The 20,813-nt window shown below is 29.8% G+C and overlaps 1 protein-coding gene across 1 annotated transcript in view; it reads right to left on the bottom strand.

Moving 5' to 3' along the window:
- The window catches only part of LOC108560283 (cholecystokinin receptor-like), a 108,808-nt gene that overhangs the window by 62,382 nt on the left and 25,613 nt on the right, over window positions 1–20,813 (bottom strand). Inside the window, exon 2 of the mRNA XM_017917761.1 lies at window positions 4,553–4,794. Within this exon, the coding sequence (XP_017773250.1) occupies window positions 4,553–4,792 (240 nt within the window). The 5' untranslated portion in view covers window positions 4,793–4,794. The remainder of the gene's footprint in view (window positions 1–4,552; window positions 4,795–20,813) is intronic.

The raw sequence follows: 20,813 nt of genomic DNA, 5'->3' as shown, positions 1-20,813 counted from the left end.
TCAATAATATACACACATAAATATGCATACGAGGGCCCTCTTTATACTCGGTGGAAGTCTCCTAAGACGGAGCGTTTATTGAAAATTTATAGCGGAAATCAATCCGAAATTGAGCAGCCTCCATCATTTACCATCTCAGCGTTAACGTCGAAGCAACGTTCCATTATTCATGATGCAATTAATGCAAGTAATAACGACATCAAACTATGATAAGCATACATTTTAAAATAAATAATTTATATTTTGTAAAATTAAACTGAATTAAAAAATTATCATAAGGAATATCTCCAAATAAATACCGTTTATCCTTTATAATCTATTTGTAGAAACATTAAAATATCCACACTTTGCGAGGTATACATCCGGGCTGTTTGAAACCGGACTAATCGAGGAATTTAAAACCACAAAGTAAGAGACTTGACTGTATTAATGGAATTACAAATTTAGTTTGTTTTAAAATTTTAAAATATGAAAGAATCTAGATTGTTCGAAGCCGGACTATTCGAGGTATATCTGTATTGATTTATTAAATAAAATAAAGTTAATTTTAAAATAAACTTTGCGAAAATTCCGTCAATATCCCGTACTGTTTGAAACCGGACTAATCGACGAATAAGAAGATTATGACTCTTGACTGTTTCAATGGAATTAAAAATTTAGTTTCTTTTGAAATTTTCAAACCTGACAATATTGAATCCGGACTATTCGAGGTATTTATGTATTGATTTATTAAATAAAATAAAGTTAATTTTAAAATAAGCTTTGCAATAATTCCGCCGATATACCGGACTGTTTAAAACCGTACTAATCGAGAAATTTAAAACCGCAAAGTAAGAGGCTTGACTATATAAATGGAATTAAAAATTTAGTTTCTTGAAATCTTCAAATCTGACAATAACGAATCCGGATTGTTCAAATCCGGACTATTTGAGGTATTTATGTATTGATTTATTAAATAAAATAAAGTTAATTTTAAAGTAAACTTTGCGAGATTTCCGCCAATATCCCGTACTGTTTGAAACCGGACTAATCGATGAATAAGAAGACTAAGAGACTTGAATGTTTCAATGGAATTAAAAATTTAGTATATTTTTCAATTTTCTAACTATATTGAATCCGGATTTTTCGAAACCGGACTATGCAAGGTATTTCTGTATTGATTTATTAAATAAAAGACAGTTAATTTTAAAATAAACTTTGCGAGAATTCCGGACTGTTTGAAACCGGTCTAATCGAGAAATTTAAAATCGCAAAGTAAGACGCTTGACTGTATCAATGGAATTAAAAATTTAGTTTCTTTTGAAATCATCAAACCTGACAACATTGAATCCGGACTATTCGAGATATTTCTGTATTGATTTGCTAAATAAAATAAAATTAATTTTAAAATTAACTTATCGAGGTATTGAAATCACAAAAGACACTGGAATTAAAAATTTAGTTTCTTTCGAAATTTTCCATCCAGATTATAGTTAATCCGGACTGATCGAAGCCGGACTATTCGAGGTAATTCTGTATTGATTTATTAAATAAAAGAAAGTTAAATTTAAAGTAAACTTTGCGAGATTTCTGCCAATATCCCGGACTGTTTGAAACCGGACTAATCGAGGAATTTAAAATCGCAGCAAAAGAGTCTTCACTGTATAAATTGAAATAAAAGTTAAGTATCTTTTGAAATTTCAAAGCCGGACTATAGTGAATACGGATTGATCGAATCCGGACTATGCGAGGTATTTCTATATTGAAGAAAGATATTAAATATTATTACATAACTCCCATTTTCTTCTGATAAATAGTAAACATTAATGTTACATAACATTGTATAAAGATGTAGCTAATAAATAATGCATTTTGGCTTTTATCATATCGACGTTTTATCTCTCCTTTTGAAATTTAGATGGTAGACACATATATACGTACTTGAAAATATGCGGGATGCTTTAATAATAAATAAATAATGCGTTTCAGTGAATTCACGTGTCTCTTCGGAAATGTTATATACGTGAGGGAAATACACATGCCTTGCTTGTTTATATAAACGCAAACGGACCTTAATTAGGGCACGGATGGAACGTATTTGCTATGCTCACACGTCCTTGAAGATTTATCCCTTTGTTCATCTTTGATTGCTAATTAGAGCATAATAAAACAAATAAATAATTGATCTAAAGACAAATGTTCAATATTATATTCTATCTAATTAAATATTGAACATATTAAATATTAAATTTATCTATTTAATATAATACATTAAATTACTTTAATTTAATTAATTAATTTAAGGACTTAATTAATTCAATTCGTTAATAAAATAATGAAACTTTCTTCAAATTAATTAATAACGGTGCAATAGTAATGTAATATTAGGATTCAAATTTGCATTAATTTTTTTTTAATCTAATAAATTTCTATGAAAATATGGACAAAGTATGAAGAAACTATTCTGTAATAATTACAATTAACCTTCGTTAATGTATACAAAGTTTACCCTTTTCGTCTGTGATTAAAGCTAGCTTTCTTTTGATGGAAATGGAGACGCAAATTTGCATGGTAATTGTCCCATTCGAAATAAACTTGGGAATGGGGGTTTGTTAAATTTTAATTAACCGGTATAATCACGCGGACTAAAACATACTATCCGTAAAGAGACACAAAATATGTCCACATCCATGGTCTGGAAACTTTCCGCGATTTGCATAAAGCAAATCCATACATTAAATATTCTCTTTCATCGGTTACCGCGATCCCAGAAAAAAAAATGTTCTGCACGTATTTGCGTTTATATTATTCGTGCACAATGTTTGCAATTTATGTTCGTTCCATTTTGTACGTAGCGCATATTACATGTAGTTTTTACAAAGAATTACGTGTGGTTCAATGGGCTATAAATATTATATAACTATTGCTCACTGTGGCAGATTAAACTCGTGCAGAATCCGGGCACTTTTCGGTAGATTTTTATAAAATCAAATGAAATTATTTTGTACTTTAATAAGAAAGTAAATATCTTAGAAGTAACAATTTACAATCTTATAATCATCTTATAATACAATAAAAATAAGAAATATTTATAATATAAAATTGTAATGATTGTAGAAATTATATAAATTCTTGCCAACGTATAGATTGTATTTGTTATTTGCTTGTTTTATCCAATAAAAAAGTTCCAATTAAATTTTAACTATCAAATAAAATCTGTGAATTGTTCGTTAAGTTGTAATTATCATGATCATAAATAAAAAATAAAAATTTAATTTAATTACGGGAATTAACGGTCAATTTTAATTAAATTAAATTTTAATTGAAGCTAAATATCTTATAAGCAAGTTCCAATTAAGTACTTAGTTAATAATAAAAAGATTTTGGGAATTCTTTATTAAATATTATGCAACTGTTTTGTAAAAATATCATGAATATTCGTTAATATTGAAACTGAATGATTTTCTTTTTGTAAAATGATCATGAATACAAAATGAATCTCCACGAAATAAGTTCTAATTTAAATTCTTAGTATCAAATAGAATCTAAGAGATATTTGTAAAATGTTGTAGAACTCAATGAAAGTGTTTTGTAGAAAGATCCTGAGAAGAAAATAAACATCTTTTAACCTTTAACTACTGAAATTTCAATGTACTACTGGCGCGGTGTATTTTATACACCACATCACACCAGCGTTTAATAAACACTTTGGGCATAGCTTATGTTAAATGTCATAGATTTAGGAAAGACAATATAGATTTGGTATCATTTCTTAGGATATTGGTATACTATTTACACCGACTCGAGTTAGTAAAGTTTAAGTAAGTACCAACTATACTCTTACTATCAAACTGAAATTGAGAATTATTCATAAAATTTTATACAACTTAATGAAATGAATGCAAAATAAATATCTCAGAAGTGAGTATCGATTTAGTTCTTACTATTAGACAGAATATGAATGAAATAATTTTGTAAAATGAATACAAAATAAATATCGCATAAGTTTAGATTTAATTTTTACTAGATTTTTGCTGTTAATCCTTCAGCACATTACTTTGAAATGACTAAATCGTCAGTTATTATTATTATTAGGTTTGGGTTGCCTCACCTTTTTAGTTTTAAAAGTTATGGGTCGTTTGTACCTACTGGCTTCTCACAGACACCGCGCGAGTAATTAAGGTTTAATATATTAACTAAGTTAAAATTAAAATCTTACTTTCTAACAGAATCTAAGAGATATTTGTAAAAATTTTGTAGAATTAAATGAAAGTATTTTGTAAAATTATAATGAAAACATAATAAATAAGTAAGTTGCAATTAAATTAATTTCAATTAGTACAAAATCTAAGAATTATTTGTCGAATTTTTCCTAGTAATTATAAAATTTAATGATCATGGAAAGTAAATATCCTATAAGTAAGTTCCAATTAAGATTACTAACAAATTATGGATTTATTTCCATAAATTTCATGAAACTTTTTATAAATATTATATAATGATAACAAAATTAATAATGATATCTTGATAACAAAATTAATAATTAATAAGTAAATTTCGATTTAGTACTTACCAAATTAACTAAGTATACATTAGTAACCGTTCTCATCCTCTTGTTCTGGATGAGTGTGATCAGAACCATGGAGTTACCGATCATGGATAGCACGAATATTGCCACATAGAGAGGCACGACGATCTTTGCATCAAAGTTTTCCGAAGATGTGCTCGTCCTGTTCACAGCGGTGACATTCAACATCGCCGCAGTCTTGTTTTCGGCAGTTCTTAGACACAATAAACCCTCCGAGGAGCTCATTCCTGCGAAATAAAAGGGCATTTAGAAAAAGGGAGAAGACAAAAAATAAAAGAAGAAACAACAACGTGCGTTTGGGCGGGGTGATTTTAATTTGTTTGCGAGCGTCTGGCAAACATTAAACCGAATAGCTGAAAGGGTTCGTTATTGAGGGTGACAATTTTGATAATCCAATTTTCTCGTAGGTGTGTATTAGGATGGGAAATTATGCGTAGACCGAATTAAATCGGATATACATATACGCACGTACCAAAAAAAAATAAAAATAAAAGAAATGTTTCAATGAAATTGCGTATCACGTAACCGAAGACTTAATTCAATGAAAGTCCGGAAGCTGAAAGCTTTCTTTTTGATTGTATTAAAATACGGCTCACTTTCGGATTCCCCTTCGGCTGATGCGAAGAGAACAACAGCAAAAAAGAAATGAGTTATCTCACGAGGACCACTCAACTTTTCAGTAATTTATATCAAAAGGACAAGAAGAAAGAGAATCAATATGAACCAGTAACAAATCCTTGATGATTCTTATTGTCGTCGTTAAACAAAACTAATAGTCCCATTAGGATTTGGACGTTTTTTGCGACCTCTTGATAGGGCTGTATTTATGCTGGGTCTCGTCATCAAAACTATTGCTAAAAAGAAAGGATTTTAAGGGCAATTTAATAGCAAATAATATCAATTCCAATATTTACTTAAATTCCTTATCTTGCTTGGAGTAGATATTTAAATTGCGTGTACAAAGTGGAATAAATTCAATACGTAATAGTATTTGGAAGTGATGAGATGTTATCCATATAGAAACAACATAGTGCATACTGTATACACATAATATAGGCGGAAAATCCGATTTCGAGAAGCTCCCAACATTTTTCCCCGGAAGTGGTGGGACGGGAGATGGACAAAAATGTTTAAATGAAAAATAAACTGAGCTGAAAACATATATTTACTTGTACGCTTCGGAACGCGAGCCGACGTTCCGAGCAAAAGCAAATGAAATGTCCTCCACTCTAATCGAATCACTTGCATCACTTTTACCAGTAGTCTGCATTTTTAATAAATGCGACGTTTTGATAACATCCTGCAGATCTAACATCTCGCTAACGTAATGCTGATTAAAATAGATGAGCGCAATGCAAATCGCTTCTGCTGTTGACGTAACTAAACAACCTGCAACAAAAACTCTTGAGATCTCTCATCAATCATAACACACGCGTACCATCAACTACATGCAGAGTTGTGTTCATATAAATGGGACACTCGTCTCTTCAATTATGCATGAACTTTCGTAACAAATTCTTCTTTTTTTTTCAAGAAAACTACATGTAAAGAAATTAAGCTATTGATCTTTCTATGCAAATATCAATTACGGAGAAACGCAAACTCGCAACAAAAGCATTTTTATTTTAGTTAGTCAACTTTATACCATTAATATATGTAATAAAATATAAGTAAAAACTTTTATGAATGCGAGAATATTGTTAAAGAAAGTTTTTGTAAAATGAAGAAAAAAATATTTGAACTAGTTTTTAAGAAAACTTCATTTTCTCCACAAAGAAATTTACTTTTATCAATTACTGAAAATGATCCTAAAATTATTTAAAAATTGACGAAAAAAAGCAAACAAAATTAATAATATAACAGTCACATATAAATAAGTAAAGATTAACTGTTACAAGGAGCTATTGACTATAGGCATTTCCACCCACATTAAAAGAACAGTGGAACCTCGCTTAACGAACAAAATAAATTGTAAGAAAAACGACTCGCAAAATGGAACGCATTATTGTATATGACGTTAGTTTATATGGAGAAAATTCTTTCACTATACAAGTAAAAATCCGGAAATTTTGGAACAATTCTTATAGTTTTTGAAATTGCTTAAATTAAATATAATTAAATACTTTTATGAATTCGAAATTATAAAATTATCTAAAGAAAGGGGGAGAAATAAGAAAAACTAAATATTATATTTCGGTTGAAATGTTTCTATAAATGGTAAGATATTTTGTTAAACGAAGAAAAAACTATTTTAATGAATGCCGGATTTAATCCACTTTTTAAGTATCTTTCTCTCACTAAAAGCAATGACGGACTCTTGAATAAACACTTTTGACTATAATCAGATTTAATAGGATTTCCCCTTTTCGGACGAATAATGGACCATCCGCATTTAATTCAACTAAAGGATAGATTTTAACTAATTTATATATGTCTGTCCCAAAGCTTTCAGTGAAATTTTGCTATTCCATCGGATTTCTTTTTTCATATGAATTATATACTACATTAAATCAATATTTTTTTAAAATTAAAACTTCAAATGTTTTAATGTATATTTTTATATGAGACTAAATATTAATTAGATTTATTTTATTAGTTTAAATATATTTAATGATCAGAAAGCTATTATTTAATAATTGATAAAAATCCGTTTAAATACTATTTTTTTTTAATATATGTGTAGAATTTAATTCTGAATCTAATAAGAAATACTCTGCATATCTGGAATTTGTCACAAATCAGATTTCGTTGAATTGAGAAATGATTTAAATCTTTTGGCATTTTGAAATTATAAATTTAAATTATCTAGCAACAATGCTAACAAATTGAAGCACGCGAAATGAAAAACATAATGGAGTTGAAAGTAATAAACATTTTTTTTAAATACTTAAATTGTCGGGTTATTTGCTTTTTGTTGTATGGTTGTATAATTTCTTCTGGACGTTTCTTGCTTGATTTTCTTGTAGATTTGGATCAATGTCTTGTTAATCGCCTTCTTTATGATTTTCGGGTCGTACTTTTGATAGATCGGTTTAGGTTTATATGTATTTCTTTATTAAAACTGTTTAACGGCTTGATTTGTTGTAAAATTGTTGAGTTTCTACACACATTTGTAAAACTATTTATTTCTTGTTTCTGTAGTTTACTTTGTTCTTGTTTTTAATATGAATACAAATTAATTTATTTTGTTATATAATGATTTTGATTAAGAATTGATAACAATTTAGTAATTATAGAACAGGTAGTTGATTGGATCCAGAAATGGTTACAAAATGGACATAAAGTCAATCAATCTTTTTTATCGCTTCAGTTGCTAAACTGCTGGATTCAACAACTAACTAACAATTAATGGAAAATTACCGAAGGTCAATATCCAATGAAATTCTTTTACTGGATGTTTTTCTTATAAAATAAATTGTTAATAAAAATGACGTAATATGAGTATAACAACTAGCGTTCTAAAAAATTATTTAAAATTATATTTAGTTTCAACTGTTGTTTCCAAATTGTATAACACTATCGTGTGTATACAATGGAGCATTGGTATTTGTTCGAAACGTTTTCTATTAGAATCACGGAAGTATTCAATGAACCGTATTACATTCAACCACACCGAAAATATATTTATAAATTAGTTTGCTATTCAACGATACTTTTCAAACTTCAAAACCTGTGATTTATATAAACAAAATATTTCTAAAGATCAGAATACATCAGCAATCATTTATATTACTTCACCTTTTCTGTTCCTAGTCCGCTTGACCTATTGACAAATTCGGAATAAGTCATTTGTAACCCTATCTAACATATATTATTATAAATTTATTACATATTTTATAATTAATTTAAACATTATTGTATGATATTGAATCTTCAATACTTTAGTATTTCCATTTAATAACTATTTTCTTTTAGTAAATTTTACTTTTTTTCTTTATTTTTTTGGGTTTTACTGTTTACAAATTATTGAAGAAACTAACGTTTTTAATCAATGTAATTAATCCACTTATGTGTTTTGTAATCAATATTAAATAAACCTTTATTACACTATAGGTACTAAGTAGCTCGTGAATTGTTCATAGGATATTGATTTAGAGAATCCTAGTTAATTGCCTCAATTAACACCTGTCAATAGTTAATTAATTCCAATACTGTTTATTCATGCTTCATTATTATAGATTAAAAATTAGAAAAGGATTTCGACCAAATATTTATTCAAGAGTTTATGTAATATTTTATATGTAAGCATTAAATTAATTTAAAAAAAATACACCTAATTTTCAACCACAATAATAAATCAACCTGGAAAAGTTTGCGGCGAACAAAAAAAAGATTCCCACGGAGGCTGATTTATTGAAAACTGTTTAGATGGCATGCCGTTATTTTTTTCCCTCTTCATTATCCTTGATACCGCACTTTTTTTCCTATAATTTTCCATTAAGTGGAGCGTGGGTATGCGTAGGATTATTTCAATAAATTTATTTACAGGACAAAAAAAGGAAGAAAAACAAAGAAGCAAAACATATAAAATTGGTACATAATAATAGTGGTGTTAATATAAATCGTGCGTGGGGTTGAAATAAATTGGTTTCGCGCTGTTTGCGTGTTGATATGAAGAGTCTTTAAAATACAGTCTGCGAAATGAAAATAATGTATAGAAAAATAAAATAAATGAGTTATATAAGACCCAAATAACAAGGTCTCATTTTACGACAGATTTGTCGTCTGTATTGTATGAAGTTGCTAGAATTTACATCACTTTTTGTTAGTAACTCAATTACTTGCAGGAATTTGTAATTTCGGCGAATTGAAATTCCAAGAAACATAGTTTAACTCGTAATTATTACGATCTAGTCAATTTTACCATATCATTTTTTTAAATTTCGCTGTGAACTTTATAGTTGCGTTTTCTTTCGATTCTGTGTTTTTCCATTACATAAATTTCAATCAGCAATAGTATGGCCTTTCAAATTGTTAGGATTCCAACTAGGTCAATTTGACCGTAAATAGTAAGTACGTTATATTTATTATCATATAACATTATATTATATTTATTATAATGGAATCACATCCTAGTAAATCCCGACAAGTAAGTCTAACTGAAGATTACTTTGATTTGCAGGGAATGTATTTGAGATTTGATAATTTGTAGATATTAGTTTGAAGGTTTCCTATTTTTTCTTATTTTAAGGGTATAATTTCGGCTAATTGAAATTCCAAGAAACATAGTTTAATTCGTAATTACTACTATCTAGTCAATTTGACCATTTCACTTCCGTTCCGCTTTCTTCCGTTACAGTATTTTCGCATAACATAAATGTCAATTAGTTGATAACCATGCAATACTATAGACGTGCAACTTATTAAGATTACATCTCGGTCAATTTGGCCTTAAGTAGTAAGTAAGTACGTAAGTAGTATACTTATTATCATATAATATTTATTATTGGAATTTGTAGGCCTTTTATAATGGAATCACATTCTAGTTTATTCCGACAAGTAAGGTGACTATGATTTGCAGAGAATGTATTTGAATTTGAGATTTTCTAAGTTCGTATAAGATATGATTCATCAATAAATGAAGGCTTGCTATTTTTTATTTGTTCTTATTTTAAGGGTGAAGTTTTGTGTGTTTTAAGGTAAAATTTGAAATATAATTATTAATAATCATTTGTTAGAATGTTGAGAATAAATTATTTATATAGCCGGTCAATTTGACCTGTTTATGGTGTGAGCATACCTAATTTACCAAAGTATCAGTTACAAGTTAAAGTAAAGTTAAAATGTGTAGATATGAATTACTTGTGGTTATTTAAACAAATATTATATAATACTTATTACGATAAAATTTTATATAAATCGAAGAATGCAAAAGATAAATTGTTTTGTAATTATCGACACTTGAATATTAAGGCAACAACATTTTCAGAGGCTCCCAACTCAAATTTGATGGGTATATTCAAATTTTCCTAAGTTCTTCAAATAAAAAAAATTCATAGAAACCCACAAATTCAATCAATTTTGTAGAAATCATTTCTAATTTGGTGGCACACTTAAAAGGTTTAACTTTAAAATTTTGCATTCACCGTGCGGATTAAACAAATGCAACCAGAAGGATTATGCAAACCTCCGCGTTTTTTTTTTAATATTTTTAGGATTTTTTTTTGTATTTGCATGTGAGAATTATATAGATTGATATGCGTGCACCATATTTTTGTCGGTCGTCGTCCCTCCGTCGCGTTTGTGTCAATAAACAGGTAACAAATGGGTTTTGCGTTTCAGGGTGAAAATTGAATAAAGCCGAAACGAACAAATGTTTCAATCTATAGTGAAACGCTATAGGATATGACTACGCTTTCCACGAATCCGGTTTAGTAGTCTGTTGCAGCGCAGTGCAAAATTTATTTTTTTTAAACATTGTTTTTTGGATTCATGTCATAGAAAACGTGTATTAGGATTCATTGTGTATTGACTTCGAAAGAGCAATCTGCCGTTGGCATTGCAATCCTTTCGTCTGATGCAAGAGAACAACTTGCAAGAAAACTTTGATTAAATCCGGGATTGTTTAGAAATATCCCAGCATTTAAAGTTCACAATGATGGATATAAAGCGCTTTTATCTCTCAGCAGTAAAGGAATATAACTATCATAATGAAATATCTAAGATTATCTTAAGATTTAGGAAATTAGTTTATAATAATTGGGAATTAAACTACAAATTTAATATATTAATACTAGAATAGTCAGATTTTCACTAAGAAAATAATATCAAAGTTTTTTTTCTTTTAAAATTTATACACTAAATATATTTTCACTAACGAAAGATAATAACTAACAAATACTTAATAACTCAATGATTAAACACATTAAAGAAAATACTGACATCGTATAATTTGTAATATTTTATATAAAAACTTCAACTCTCGATTTCTTATGATTTTTAATCTGAATGTTAATTAAAAATACATAAAGATAAAAGTAAAATAAAAAATCAGAATCATTGCAATTACATGTTTTTTTTATTATCTATTCATTATATTTAATGTCTGTTCTTGTTGTTTGTAATTGCTGCTAATAAACATTTCGTAAGTGTTTACCGCTAATTTAGTGTATTTATTATCTCGGCTATAGTAAGATAATGTTATGATGTACAATTAACTTAAATGTTAGTAATTAAACTCAGTGAAATATAACATTGTTTCTAATTAAAATTACACAATTCACTTGAACTAATTAAGATCTTAAACTAAGAAAATTAAACAAGTAGAATTATTGTTCTTCAATATTCTTGTAGTTTTTTTTTATATTAGAGATTCGTGGTGGAACATGTGTTACAATTAAATTAACTTATAGTAATAAAACTTAGTGAAATGTAACGTTATTCTAATTGAAATTACACTATGGTCTTGAACTAACTTATAGATTAAATCATGTAAATTATATAAGTAAAATTATTGCTAATCAATATTGTTGTAGTTTCTTTTTTATTATATTAAACTCACTTAAATATAACAATAATTTAATGCAGTTTCTAGTACAAAATAGACTTAAACTTAAACTAAGTTAGAGATTAAATTAAGTAAATTATAGGTGAATAAATGATTATTATGTGATTATTGTGTGATTTGTTTTTATATTAGCAACTCGTAATGAAACATCCGTTGTAGATGTAAAACATTTTCACGGTAAACTGAAGCGGATCTCAATAGATCCTTTTCTTCGTCCCCGACACCCATTTAAAGTTATCCGCAAACGGTTTTATCCCTTCTGCGATTTCAGCGGATACCGAAAGCCAGAATGTTGCTAATGGATCGAGGAAACTTTGCAACATCGCCGACGCTACTTCAAGAAAACCCGAACGCTTCTTGTCGTCTTATACTGACGCCTACTAGCACATAAAACGACGCTTGTCGCAATTATGCGTTTTTTACATCAACCATTTCCTCCGCGTTCATCAATTAAAATATACAGAGTGAAACAAATCCCCATCAACGCACTTTACAAAAAAAATTCTTTAGAAACAAATATACTGTATCGACACAGTTTGTAATATGATATATACATGTCTCGATTAACCAATAAGATCCGCTCCAAATAATTACTTCGTTAAGAGAAACTTTGTTTTTAGAAATAATTAAGGGCATAATGAATATATGTTCATCAAAAGATTGAAAAACTTTTTATTTGACAAAGAAAAAAAATGATTATAAACAATAAACTCACATATAACAGGAAATCACATTTTGAAATAAAGTCTAAAATTGATAGTTCATTTCACAATTTGCACTAGAAAAATTGAAACAATGTCACTGTTATTTAAGAATAATAATCCTTAATTAATTAAGCCTTCTGGATTACTACATCTTGCTTTCAAATGGTTTTATAATCCAAGATATCCATTTTTTTCTAAATCTTTGTAACAAACATTGATATCTTCATTTAATTGTTTCAAGTACTCCATTAATATATCCGCGTTAATATTATATTTTTTAACAACAAACGGTTGCATAAATTTATTGAAATATCTAAAATCCATCGAATCTAAAACAGAGATTCACATTCACAGAGGCTCAAATTTGATGGGACCCACATATTCAAATTTGCCTAAGTCCTTCAAATGAAAAAAATCATAGAAACCCAGAAATTCAATCAAAGGGCTGATCCATTTCTAATTTGGATGCATTCGAATTGTACGCTTAAAAGGTTTAACTTTAAAATTTTGCATTCACCGCGCGCATTAAACAAATGCAACCAGAAGGAAACAAACATCCACGTTTTTTAGGGCTTTTTTATATTTGCATGTGATTCCTCCGTATAAGGAACAAATTATTATGAATTTCATTATTATTTTTGCATAATTGCACAAAAAAAACAATAAAATTTTAAAATTCTCTCAACTAAAAACTAATAACAATGCATAACAGTAAAACTAAACGATGTTATTTGTTTCATAATCGTTTGCAGAAATTCACAGCACTTTTCAAGTAATTTACTATTTGTGAAGTATCGCTTACGTAATTGAAAAAAAATACAATGATTATATTAATTAAAAATAATTGTTTCATGTAATAATTTAAAAAAAATGTTCATTATACTTTAGGTAATTCTATACTCAAAAAATTTACCTCGAAATGAGATGGTGCAATTAGATCATCATGAAAACAATTTCCTAGGCCATTACCCGAGCGAAGTTTTAAATCCAAGGAAAAGAAAGAGGAAACGGAAAATTTAATCCACGATATTTCCGCGTTAACGCGGAATACGTATTATAATTGGAATCGATTAAAGCTTGAGTCTTGGGACCGAGCTTTATAATTCTTTTCTATACCCGCTTTTTTTCCATCATTTTTTTGTTCAGCAACCCCCGAAACGATATAAATCCCGCTCTCATTACGTTTAGTACATCTGCGAAACGCATTCTTTAATTCCCCCCATTTTGGAAACCTTAGGATGGAATCAATCTAATGGAAAATTCTGCACCAAAGTCCATTGAGATAATCGTCATTCCGATCACATAAAAAAAACTACATAAGAATATTAATGAAGCATTTGTTATTGACGCTTTCCTATAATTAAAACTTTCGCTATCTACTTGTAATTTAAAATTTAAATTTCAGTATTCGTAATTAATTATTTCATTACAATATATTAATTGAAAGTTTCTAGCCATTTGTTACATTTATTATATATCTAGCTCATTTGTAAAAGTAACAAATAAAAAAAATGTAAATAAGTTCAGTTAAAATCCATTGTAGTTACATGATCATAAAGACAATGCGTACTTTGTAGCGAATTTTAAGGAAGTAAATTATTCTGGTTGATGTAGCCTCGTAAAGTTTATGGTCTGGAGGCGCCTCGCCACCTGAAAATTCAATTTTATTTTTATCTTGCAGAGATTTACGACGTAAGAACTAAATTATTTTTATATATTATAGTAATCAATTGTAAAGTAATTTTGTCTTACTGGAATGTTATTAAAATATCTCTGAACACTGAGATATTCCAGTTCCTAAGAAGTATAGGTTCTAGGTTCATTACTAGGGTGCTACTAAGACCAGCGACTATCTATGTCTCGTGAGAACTAACTAGAATTGGGACTAATACCATAACTACAAGATATTCCACTGTATCCAGAGATATTTTAATCCCCAGGCACGAAATATTGAAAAACGGTATGGTGGCAGTATTAATCGAACTTTCAGCGTGAAACTAAAGCAGAAGTAAGTCAAATCAGCTCGATGTCGTTACACATTCATGGTCGAAGTCTAAGAAGATTCAAGTCAATTTTCCGGTTTCTCTAAGCAGCAGAGGCTAAACCAACTCCAGGTATCACAGATGGAAGTGTGAACACAACAAGAATACAAAGAAATAATCGTGTTATGGAAAGCTTATGAATGTATCATTAAGAGGAGATATATTAATATGAAAAAAATACCCAACACTTATCAACGTTTAGTCTTGTAAAATTATTGATGTTAATCCATGAATGCTCTTTATTTATCCCAAGACATATCCATTTTTCTTTCAACTTCCAGCAACTAAAGATTAAGAAGATATTAGAGTAAATAGAAATAATATCAAGTTTATCAATTAGAATTACTTTTTAAATAAATATATTAGTATCCACGTAGTATACAAATTGTAATTGTGTTTTAGTACAATTATCATTAAGGCTAATTTGCTTGCATTTGATCGATTCAAATTCATTAGAGAAGTTCACGGAGATTTAGAAATTTGTAGAAGTTTGCATGTCTCTTTGTGCTTAGTTCAGTCGACTCGAGTAACTGAACGCGGTGGCCCCCATTATACAACAGCAATTCACACAAAACGTCTGCCCAAACGCCCATGCACGAGGAGCCCCTTGGCCCGTCGCAATTTCCGTAAACTTTCATGCAAAAATAAAAAAATTAAACACCCCTCCGAGAGTTTCCTCTTTCCCGTACGATTGTAGGTCATCTAGATAGAATATGAAAACCGACCCCACGTTTTCTAAATTTAAGATGAAAAAAAAACTGAAAATTTCTTGAAAATGGAAAACACTTTAATATTAAAATTTTAGATAATTTATAGATTCATTAAACAGTATTGTATTCAAATAAATTGTATTTATATTGAAAGAAAAAAAAATCTTGAAGAATTAGTTATTGAATTAACTGATGTAATTAATTAATACAAATAATTGAATTTGTTTTTAAAGGTGCCATTTGTAAAAGTAGTCTTTCTTCAAATGTTGACGTTAATATTAAATTCAGTTCGACTCAAGATACGGAGCAGTACAGACGTGTTGGATAGCAGCTTGTGATAAGTAATATTTCTGTTTTTTGGCTTCGTTTGGAATCGGGTGTGTGCTGTGTAATCGCAGTTCATACTGGTGACTATGGAGCAGGAATCAGAGGGCACCGACTCATCATCTTGCCCTTCGGAGGTCACGGGTTAAAGTTGGGAGAAGGGAAAGCGGAAGCGCGGAAGACCGAAGAAAGAATTTGCAAAAAAAAATACTACAAAGAAAACCAAAGAAGGCAGTGCCGAGGTCTTCAAAATACCACAAACACCTGCTATCTCAACGGATAAGTATTTTGCAAACAAAAAATCTTTGAACACTTTCAAGACAACCCTAAGGCTGTGGTCGTTGCGTATCTGACCTATATGCGGGATCGTCGCCACATCTCGTCCTTCGTCGAGTGCGTTCCTCCGAAGGAGCCAAAAAACCACGGCCACAACGCGTCTCTGTCTTGTGTTCTCACATGGATGGACCTGGACATTACCGACGCTGAAATCAACAAGCATCTCAAGTCATCTGGGGTAGAACACAGGTTCTGCAAGAGGATCGTATCCAGGGCGACGGGACAACCAACCTACAAGATACGCATCATTACCGGGTGTGCGTCGTCCTTCCAGAGACTCCCACATGCGGGTTTGTTCTATATGAATAAGCACTTTCCGGCAGTAGAGAGTATTCCACCGCCTCCTATACCTGTGCCTTGCGCCAGGTGTCAACAATTCAGTCACGTAACGGACGCATGTCCGAACAAGACCAAGTGTTCTAAATGCCAGGGGAAACATTCAACAAACCGATGCACTTCGCCACTTCCCCCCGATGTATGGCATGCAACTCGGAGGATCATGCTGCATGGTCTTCCAAATGTCCGAAGAGGCCAACAAACCCCATACCGGGTATATCTAACATCAAAGTAAGGCGACTCAATAAAAAGACGTGTGACCTATCTAAAGACCTCCAGAACAACAGAATCCACAGGCCATTATCAATACATGACCACATAATTAACACTTATATCAACAAATTATACTCGCCGAAGAATGCAGAAAATCGCGCAGAGTTGCTGCAGCGCTTGAGAAAACGATTCATTGAGAACTTCAATGTTGTGACACACGTTTTTTTTCGGGACATCATGCTTATGTTTTAATGTTCAATGTGGATGACCGGGAGCGGGAGTCTCCTACGGATGTAAATCAGGGGACGGCAGGGTCTTTCATCATGAAAGATGGATAGTCCGTGTCCGGACGAATTTAGCATTCTTCAGCCGAATGATGCTTTAGAATATATTATTTGTTTTATTCAAGAATACATACTTCTATTTGGTTTATTTATAATTTCATATTTTTTATATTTTCTTATATATGTAAGTTTCACATTTTTCAGAACGCCATTTTTTTTGTAAGATTTATATTTTTAGTGTCTCTGGGCGGAAAGACTTAGGTCGATAGCCCTTTAGTTACAATTGATGACTAATAAAGATATTTTTTATTTTATTAAATTCATTCATAATTATATGAATAAATTTACAATTATATTATTGTATACAATATAATAATAAATACAATAGTAACTATTATAAATTAATTAATTAGTTTTTCAAGTTAATTCTGAGGTGAACTTTCATGAAAATATGATTGGTTTTTGGTCAAAAATTGGTCTTTATATTTAATTTAATTATTAGTTAATAAATAAAATAGCGACTAAATTATTGAATTAGATTTTTCAAGTTAATTATGAATCGATCTTTCAATCAAAGCTGATTTTTTTCCTTCACTAATTAGTGTTTGTATTAGATTCAAAAATTATTGAAATAATTCAATTGATTGATTTAATTAGGACTTTCCAAATTATGTCTTGCTTAACTACAATATTTCTAATTAAAGTTAAATATAATTGGATAAAGATAATCTTGGATCTATTCATATTTTAATTCAGTATAGAATCTAATAGAAATTGTATCGCTTGCAAGCATATACCCGGCGCGATCCTCTACAAAGGCGATTTTCTTCGATGATTGATTAAGATGGTACTCGAGCCGCCCTCGAGACGGTTTCAGACCCTAATTGTTTATTATTCAAAGCTGATAAACCATCATACACTTGACATGTTCTTCGAACTCCTCTTCTGTTTCTGAGCACACGTTTATATCAATATCAAAAATATCATATATTAAACACATTAAATACTTATAGTTAATTAATTATAATAATTATTAAAACTATCAATAATTTCGAAAAGTATTTAGAAATACATTGGAATGTACGTCCGAAAACGATTCAATTGCAAAGAGGTGGAATAAATTGAGTGGATTAATCAAGTACACTCGAAACGAAATTTCTCTCGATACGAAAACGAAAATTTAGCGAAACAGACATTCTTCCAGTCGATTGCGTCAAAGCACCGGCAAAAACCGATGTCTTCTACCGCAATTATTTGAGTCCGCAAATTTCAATTAGACTAGAAATAGTTCGGATGCTGCAAGGGATGAAACAATCAGACAAAACATGTCTTTGGGAAAAAACAAAAAAAAAATGTCGAAGTTTCTATCTCAATTATAAACACGATAAGTTTATAATGCAGTTCTGCATTCCCATTAAAATTGATGAAGTTCAGACCTTAGCAATCTTGCAACTGTTGATTCATCCCTCTCTGTATATATTGACGGAGGTGTACAGAGTGTTAAGAATACGGCTAACGAGGTTAGTTCGCCGACGCTCTTTCGCTTCGAACCGTGACGGTATAGGAAAACCCTTAAGTAAATTCACACTAATCCACCGACGCCCACTTTGCGAAAGCTCATTAAAACTGACGAAAAGTAACAGAATTCAATGCAGTTTCCAACTTTAATTTGTACCATTCGAGAGAGCTTTTATTTTAAGCTTAAAATAAGAAAACATCAATCCTAATATATCCCAAAAATTATCATATTTAAACACAATTTGCGCAAAAATTTACTTGTTAATTAATTATAAACTAAAAATATATAGTTTTGACAAACTTTCAAAAAAATCCATTCCACAATTAAACGAATTATATCATAATTGAATTGAAGTTATTTCATTTCTTTTCATTGTTATGACTGTAAAAAAGTTAGATAAGTTTATTTTGGGATTTAATTACTAGCATTGTTTTTTTTTTAATTTCTCATTGCACGTGCTGTAATTATGATACGATACATTTTTCATTACTTCGCAATGCACAAAGTTGAAACAACAGTTACAAAAGAACGCAATCGCAATATTTGTCGGTTTTTAATAATACCGCGGCGTTCTGGGGCATTCAAAAAAATATGCAATATATCCAGCTTATTATTGTTGGAATGCATTGCGATGTTGTGCAGAGAGATGTTGGATCTGAGTGTATGCATATTTTATGTAATACTCTCGTTAAATTTTTGTATAAAACGAAAGCGCATTTGACATTGCATTCATAAAATTTTATTGAAATGCAGGAAAGATAAACAGAATAATCCTTATATAATACATGTGTGCATATAGATGTATATTTTAACTATTATAATTGTTCTGTGCATTTTTTTATTTGAAATTGAAATTGTTGACAGCTAAACAAGCAATAAAACAACTAAAAATGTATATGTTTGTAAGTAATATATTATTTATATAGAATTGTTGTTTTAATCGATTAACGATTGAAATGCGTTTCACAAAAATCTTCATTAAGTGAATTTCAGAAGGAATATATTATGGACAGAATATTGTACGTATGTATGTTCCTATACTTACATACACATTGAAATCACATTTTAAAATATTATCCTAAAGTTGATTATTCGTGGTTTTTTATATTTTTCATTTAACAATTATACAAATGAAACATGATTTTTATTATATAGTTTATTACCTTTTGCCATCTTTCCGTCTACTTCTGGTCTTTATCAGCAAAAAAACGAAACTATTTGTAATTTCACAGCGTTGCCATCATTGAAGGTTTTAGCATTCAAGGAATATTGGATGGTTCTGAATAAGTGGTAATCCGTCAGGGCTATACTGCGGATTTGACATTACCCAACCAAGCGTCAATAATTTTTGGCACGTAACTAATGAGGTGTATGGCCTAGTGTTGTCATGGTGTAATACAACACCTTTAAGATTCACCAACTCTGATCGTTTTTATTGAATTGCAGAGTTTAATCTGTCCAATTGGCTGTATTGTCGCCAATTGGACGGATTAATACACATTGAATTAATCATTTGGTTACTAGGATACAGCTTAAAATACACAATACCTTTGTAATCTTTTTTTGGTGCATTTCAGCCTTTGATGTTGTTTTGCGCTGGTTCATTTCCTTTAGACCAAGACCGCTTTCATTCGATATTATGATAAACTATCCATTTTTCATCATCAGTTTTAAAAAAGGTTCAATTTCATTTCGTTTGATGGAAATCACAAATGTTAATGTGTTGGGTTTAATGATATTCTATTAATTCATGAGGAACCCAAATATTGAGTTTTTTTAATTAATTCAATATGTTTTAAATGATTTTCAATTGTTGTGTGCGAAACATTTAATCTTTCTGCAATCTCTCGAATATGTCGATCCGAATCAATGATGGCTTCGATTTGAACATCTTGAACTTAATTTGGTCTACCAAATCATCATCTTTGAGTAAGAAATCATCAGAACGAATTTATCAAATTAATTCCAGCACTGACTTTCTTTTAGAGCTTCATCGCCATACATATCGCTTAACTTTTTAGTAGCTTGTGTTGCGTTCTATACTTTTCGGAAATAATAAAGCAAACTTTGACGAAAATGATCGCTTTTGTTCTCCACGTTAAAACAGTACCCACGCAAATAAATCTCACAAAAAATACTTAATTTAGTTTATAAAAAAGCTAAAGTTCACAGATGATAAATGTCAAAACTATATAATTGTAACATTAACAGAAGTCATTCCAAAGAAACATTACTCCCATCCAAATTTAAAATTGAAAATTACTTTATTTT

Source organism: Nicrophorus vespilloides, unplaced genomic scaffold, assembly GCF_001412225.1.
Source record: "Nicrophorus vespilloides isolate i.1.1-1 unplaced genomic scaffold, Nicve_v1.0, whole genome shotgun sequence".
Taxonomy (NCBI): domain Eukaryota; kingdom Metazoa; phylum Arthropoda; class Insecta; order Coleoptera; family Silphidae; genus Nicrophorus; species Nicrophorus vespilloides.
The sequence above is the reverse complement of the archived record's forward strand: the minus strand, read 5'-3'. Positions and strand labels throughout refer to the sequence as shown.